The sequence below is a fragment of the Eriocheir sinensis genome, chromosome 54, assembly GCF_024679095.1.
Source record: "Eriocheir sinensis breed Jianghai 21 chromosome 54, ASM2467909v1, whole genome shotgun sequence".
In the NCBI taxonomy this organism is placed as follows: Eukaryota; Metazoa; Arthropoda; class Malacostraca; order Decapoda; family Varunidae; genus Eriocheir; species Eriocheir sinensis.
Genome location: NC_066562.1, coordinates 8310398 through 8317207, shown reverse-complemented (window position 1 = coordinate 8317207; position 6810 = coordinate 8310398). Strand labels below are relative to the sequence as shown.

The window sequence follows — 6810 nt, the reverse complement described above, 5'->3', positions numbered from 1 at the left end:
AATGGTAGGGAGTTGTGGTCTCGAACGTGTGTAGAACAGACTGTCTCTCACCTACAAAGCGGCGTAATTACAGGTGGTTAGTCTGGCTACACCTTTTTCCTCCCCCGTCCCTTCCTCTCCAGTCTTTCCCTGTATATAATTACCCTTTAAACCATATGCACTCTCCTATGTATCAAGACACTTCTCCACCCAAAATTGACGTCTCTTTTGGACATTCTTTACTTTTGTCCATTGTGGGAGCGGTGAGTAGCGGGCTTTTTTTTCCTACACTCTTTTTGTTGCCCTTGAGCCGTCTCCTTTGTTGTGAAGAAAAAGTTGAAATGTAAGGGTAATTTAGGCGTATCAGTGAGTTATGATCGTCCAGGGAAACAGTGCATTCAGTCTGTCTTTCCCTTCCATCTTTCTTGCCCTTTACATAATAATTGCCCTTTAAACCACTCTCCCCTACGCAGGTCTGAAGGTAAGGGTAATTTAGGCGTCTCAGTGAGCTATAATCGTCTAGGGTACCAGTGCATTCAGTCTGGGAGTCGTGCAAACAGGGTCATGTGTTTATCTTTCCCTTCCTTCTTTCTTGCCCTTAATATAATTGCCCTTTAAACCACACTTCCTTATGCAGGTCTGAATGTCGAAATAATTAAAGCGTTCTAGTGAGTCATGATCGACCAGCTAACTAATTCATTTTAATCTTGGAGTCACGGAAAAAGAATACTGGGGTTCATTTTAAGAGCGTCAGCAATACATCCCCTTAAGCTATCCTCATTATATGTTTAGAATTAGCTAGGCCTCATCTCGATTATGCAGTGCAGTTGAAGTCACATTACTATAGAATGGACATCAGTAAGTAGATTAGATTCAGTGCAGAGGAGGATGTCAAAATGTAATAACGGGTTGAGATATGATGATCGTCTTATGCGTTTTGATAATGACTATTCAGAAAGGCGAAGGATATGAGGAGGTTTTATTGAAGTCTATAAGGACATGAAGGACTCTGATAAGGGTGAGACCAAGGTTCTAAATTTGAAAGAGCAAGGTAGAGCATGTATAGAAATCAGGTTAAGTTAGATGTATTATGATTCAACACAGACATCGCAAGAATTGGTGGACTGGTTGATGAGTAGAACAAGCTTGGTAGGGGTGAGTTCCAATACGATATACACCATGGAAAGGTTTGACAATTGAATGAAGAGTGTAGACCGACTGACTAACCTGTTCTTTCCTCTCTCTCTCTCCTCTCTTTCTCTCTCCTTGCCATTTTCTCCCCCCCCTCTCCCCTTCCCCCCCCCCCATTAACACACAGGTTGTCTCACTTCCCATGCTATTAAATCGGCACTCTCTTTAATTACTATAGGAGAGACTGTGAGTTCACGTGTTCAGGTGTGGCCTACTTGTCTGTCTGTCTGTCTGTCTGTCTGTTTGTCTGTCTAGCTATCCCTCTGTCTGGCTACTTGTGAGTGTCTGTGTTTGCCTGTCTGTCTAGCTATCCCTCTGTCTGGCTACTTGTGTCTGTGTCTGTGACTGATTATCCTTTTGTCTGGCTGCTAATGTGTCTGTTTGCTTCTGTCTGTCTGTCTGGTTATCCCCCTCTCTGTCTACTCGGACTTATGTGTCTGTCTGTCTGTCTGTTTCAATTACTGTTTGTTTGTGTGTCTTTTGGTTGGTTGGTCATCTCTGTGTTTCTTTTTCCATTCATATACTTTTTTTTTTTTGCAATGCTCAATATGTTTCTTGTTTTGATTATTGCTATTTCTCTCTTTCTCTCTCTCTCTCTCTCTCTCTCTCTCTCTCTCTCTCTCTCTCTCTCTCTCTCTCTCTCTCTCTCTCTCTCTCTCTCTCTCTCTCTCTCTCTCTCTCTCTCTCTCTCTCTCTCTCTCTCTCTCTCTCTCTCTCTCTCTCTCTCTCTCTCTCTCTCTCTCTCTCTCTCTCTCTCTCTCTCTCTCTCTCTCTCTCTCTCTCTCTCTCTCTCTCTCTCTCTCTCTCTCTCTCCTCTACCTCCTCTTATTCTTTTTTTTCTATGTTATTTTGGTTCTTATTTTTTCATGTTATAATTTTTCTTCTTAGGATTCTCTCTCTCTCTCTCTCTCTCTCTCTCTCTCTCTCTCTCTCTCTCTCTCTCTCTCTCTCTCTCTCTCTCTCTCTCTCTCTCTCTCTCTCTCTCTCTCTCTCTCTCTCTCTCTCTCTCTCTCTCTCTCTCTCTCTCTCTCTCTCTCTCTCTCTCTCTCTCTCTCTCTCTCTCTCTCTCTCTCTCTCTCTCTCTCTCTCTCTCTCTCTCTCTCTCTCTCTCTCTCTCTCTCTCTCTCTCTCTCTCTCTCTCCATTCTTATTCTTTTTCTCTATGTTCTTTCTTACTTCTTTTTTATGTTATCTTTCTTTCCTTCACCACATGCTAAACTCTCCCTTACCAAGAACTTCAGTCATTCGGTATATCAACTCAAAAACCAATGGCAGCCTCTGAAGAGTTCTCCCATCCGTTAAGAGTTCCTCATACCTCCCTTCCAACTACTTTGCGCCATAATTTTACTAACAGAGAATAACATACGTTGGAGGCAGCCTTGAACCCGTAGGAGTGGCCCATAGGCAGCTCATAGGGGACTGGTTTGGCTGGCTGATATTGCTGGAGCTCATCTCAAGGGAATGGCGTCGGAAGGGAGAGTGTGGTAGTAGAAAACATTGTAAGGAAACTCAAACATTTCGCTCATGCTCTTTCCATTTATTTCCGTAACGACACAAACAGGAACAACAACAACAGTAATTAGCGGGAACACGACATTGCCCCGCCTGGGAACGAGTTAATAGACGGACTCGCGTGTTTGTCTGTTTGGTCGCTCAGTCAGTCAGTCAATAGTTCTGCTGGGTAGTGTTCTTCTCTCTACTCATTCACACACACACACACACACACACACACACACGCACAGGTCCCAAGTGTTTCTTTTTTTATATAATTGTTTGTTTGTATGTGTTTGTATGTGTCTCTGCGTTCGTCCTTGTTTGTCTAGTGTTTGTGTGTGTGTCTGTGTATCTGGAATACCAAGACAGGCCTTAAGAACTCTAATAAATATATATAAATAAATATTATAGTATATAAATAAATAAATAAATAGATATCTATAACGTTGGTCAAAGCCCCCCATGTGTGTCGTGGAGGTGCGCGGCCATCTGCGGGGGACAAGGAGCACGGGGGTTAAGGGGGAGGGGAATGTCCAGCTGCCCCCCCCCCCCCCGCCTTCCAGGCCCCCAGCAAGGCGCAGCACCGCCCCCACATGCAGGTCCTCCAGCCGCCCGTCACCGCCCTCCCCGGAGGACACCAAGGCCCCGGCACTAATGGGCCGCGCCGGCGTGGAGGGAAGGTTGTCGCCGTGACGTGCTGGCCGCGGGATGTTTGCCACCTGTGGGGGGGAGGAGGGGCTGGGGAAGAGGAGTGAGGTGGCAGGAGCGGGTGTGCCACTAGAGGGCCATGGGGCAGGAGGTGGCGGGGTCTGGGCAGGTGTAGGCGCGACCTTCCGTCAGGCTGCCGCTGATGTCGTCTAGCAGCTGGCCGGAGGCCGCCACGCCCAGCAGCCCGCCCGTCGACGACCTGCAAGAGAGACGCAAGGAGTCAGCGGCCGCCGGAAGTGACTAATTAGTATTTCCGCGACTCAGTGACTGACATGAACCTTTGAGTTACCTGTTGCATCCCCCCCCCCAGGCCAGCGCAAAGACAGTGTACTTACAGCATTAGGGCGAGGCCAGCGTGGGCTGCCCCGGGCCCCGTCAGCTGGCGGCACAGGTGGTTCCTAACACAGGTGGCCGAGTTGTTGCCGCTGTGTGCCCGCCACAGCTGGTTGAGGTGGTCGGCCAGGTCGTCCTCCTCCAACGACAGTCCCGTCGATGTCTCGTCGCCGACCAGCGGCGCCGACGACCACCTGTCGCCTCGCAATGAGTTCGGTAGTGCCAGACCCTCACCGGCGGGCGCGGCGCGGGCTGAGCGCAGGGCGCGGCTCTGGTCGTCGTAGGGCACGTCGGACTGCCAGAGGGAAAGCGAGCCGTCGCCGATGTCCCGCCTGCCCCGCGCGGTGCCCCTGATCAGCCTGAAGAGCAGGAAGCCGAACAGCGCGCCCAGCGCCACGGAGCTCAGCACCACCGCCGGGTCGATCATCATGGTGCTGTGCCCGCCGCCATAGCCGTACCCACCGCCGCCATGGCTGCTGCCGTAGCCCCCGCCGCCATAGCCGCCGCTGCTGTGCTCGTAGCCGCCACCACCGTAACTGTCGCCGCCGCCATAGCCGCTGCTGTGCCCGCCGCCACCGTACCCGCCGCCGCCGCCGCCGTAACCGTCGCTGTGGCCGCCGCCGCCGTAACCGCCACTATGGCCGCCGCCGCCACCGCCGTATCCGCCGCTGTGGCCGCCGCCGCCGCTGTGGCCGCCGTCCCTGGATGCCAGGGAGCGGTCCTCTGCGACGGTGGACGTGTCCGGCTGGAAGTCGTAACCGTTGAACTTGTAGGACGCGGCGCGGCGGTTGAACTCGTCCCGCTTCTGCCTGCCGCCGCCGCTGGCGCCGTTGAGCAGTGACCTGTAGAACTCCCGCAACTCGGGGTTGTTGAAGGAGATGAAAGCGATGTACTCGTCGGCCACCTTGTCGTCGAAGGTGTCGTCGAAGTAGGCGTTGACAAAGCGCGCCATGGCCGCCACGGTGCTGGCGAGGCGCGGCGAGGCCAGGTACTCCAGCAGGCCGCCACCGCCCTGCTGCCGCGTGAAGTTGTAGAGGGCGTCCAGGTCCCGCAGCGGCCCCAGGAAGGGCATGACGGTGCTGGAGACGTGCTCGGCGAAGTCACGGTCGAGCTTCTTGGCCAGGAAGGAGGCGAGGCTGACGTCGTCACCCAGACTGATGATGCGGTCGATCACCTTGATGGGCGTCAGCTGCATGAAGGAGTCCAACGAGTTCTCCGCCTCCACGTAGGACAGCACGCGCGCCCACGTCGTCTTGACCAGCATCCACACGCTGGCGGAGGTCTCGTTGAGCCCCGCCGGCGGCCCTGCCGTGTCCCCAGCGCCTCCGCCGCCACCCAAGCGGGACAGCACCCCCAGGCCGCCGATTTCCTGCTGCAGCACGTCCTTCACCAGGCCCAGGAACTTCTCGTTGGCGTCCTGTGTGCTGAGAGAGTTGAGGGACGCCGCCTCTCCTTCCCCTGCCGCCGGGAACGCTTGCAGGTCCTTCAAGCCCTCTAGTATCCTTTGGACTGGTTTCAGGAAGTCCTCGTGAAGTCCTAAAGACGACACCACGTCCTTGGGGTCCGGCAGCTGTTTCACAAGCTTCGGCAGGAGGCCAGACCTGAGCTTCCCCAGGACACCGCCCTCGTCAGCCATCCCCTGCAGGAGCGACGCCACGGTCTCCCTTATATCCGGGACCTGGTGGCCGCTGCTGCCCGCCTGGTGACCCGCGGGAGTCTCCAGCACGGCGGCCGAAGACGCCGCCCCCAGAAGACTGAGGGCGAGGAGGAAGGGCGCCAGCATGCTGCGGGGGGGGGGGTCACACCGTGATGCGTCACCTGCCGGGGGGAGATGGGTGATGATGCAAAGAGAGAGAGAGAGAAAAGGAAGGGGGCGATGACGCTGGAAGAACTTTTAATCTCACATCACTTGAATGGCCACAAATAGGAACGGTCCGCCCCGTACACAGCCCCGACGAGTGTGTTGTGTGTGTTACGTGAGCTGGGAAGGAAACATGGAAACACTGAAGAGCAAACTGAAGAAGGAGGAGAAGGAGGAGGAAAAGGAAGAAAAGAAAAAAGATCAGTAGCAAGATAAACAACCCTTTGATACAACAGAAACAAATACACGCACGTAAATAATAAATAAATAAATAAAACAAGATGGAATAAAAATAAATAAACAGATGGTGTTGCGATCTTTCTGTTATACTGTTAGTGCTGTTTCAGATGGTGTTGCTGTTGTTGCTACTAGAATGACGGGCGTTTTGTGAAGGTACTCCGGTAACAGTACTTAAGATTACGTTCCGGGATGACGATGACTGGATGAAACAGATGACTGGAAACCTGGATGACAGACTGAATGGTTGAGTGGATGACTGACTCAACTGATGTCTGACTGAATGACTGACTGAATGGAAGAAAAACAGAAGAATAAAGTTGTCTAAAAAAGAGGAGGAGGACGGAAGGAGGAAGAGACGGGAGAAAAGACGAGATTACAAGTGTGTCTACAAAAAGAGGGAAGGAAGAAGGGAAGGAAGGAAGAAGAAGAAGAAGAAGAAGAAGAAGAAGAAGAAGAAGTGTATAGGTGTATCTCAGGTAGTAATTAACCGATCTACCTGTCCACCAAACGCACCTATGAAAAAAAGTTAAAAAAATAATCACATTACTAAAAAAATATAAAAAACAAAAGCAACGGTACAATTGGACAGGTGCTCAAAATACCTGTTACCTGTGAAGAGAGGAAATTAGGGCGGAGGGAAGGCGACCCGCTATATTTCTATGGAGGGGAGAGAGAGAGAGAGAGAGAGAGAAGGGAAGAAGGAAGAGGAGAGAAATAGAGAAAGAGAACGAGAGTAAGAGGAAGAAGGGGAAGGGGAGTAGAATAGAAGGGAGAGAAAGAAGAGGAGGAAGGAGGAGGGAGATAGAGATGAGGGAGGAAAGTAGGGAAGGAGGACGAGAATGAGGGGAGGGAAGGAGGGGAGAAGGAAGAAAGGAGGACGAGGGTGTGGGAAAGAGGGAGAAAGAAGAAGGAAAGCAAGATAGGGAGAGAGAAGAAGAAGGAGAAGAAAAGAGACGGGAGAAAAAGAGTGTCAAGTGTTTTTCTGTTTTTGTATCGAACATTTTA

General features: G+C 51.7%; 1 protein-coding gene across 1 annotated transcript in view; it reads right to left on the bottom strand.

Annotated features, from left to right (window-relative positions):
- Positions 1–2691: 2691 nt before the first annotated feature.
- LOC126983702 (uncharacterized) overlaps positions 2692–6810 on the bottom strand; it is a 5380-nt gene continuing 1261 nt past the window's right edge. The window contains exons 2-3 of the mRNA XM_050836751.1: positions 3707–5522; positions 2692–3570 (exon numbers count right to left, since the gene is read on the bottom strand). Of these exons, the coding sequence (XP_050692708.1) occupies positions 3441–3570; positions 3707–5487 (1911 nt within the window). The 5' untranslated portion in view covers positions 5488–5522 and the 3' untranslated portion in view covers positions 2692–3440. The remainder of the gene's footprint in view (positions 3571–3706; positions 5523–6810) is intronic.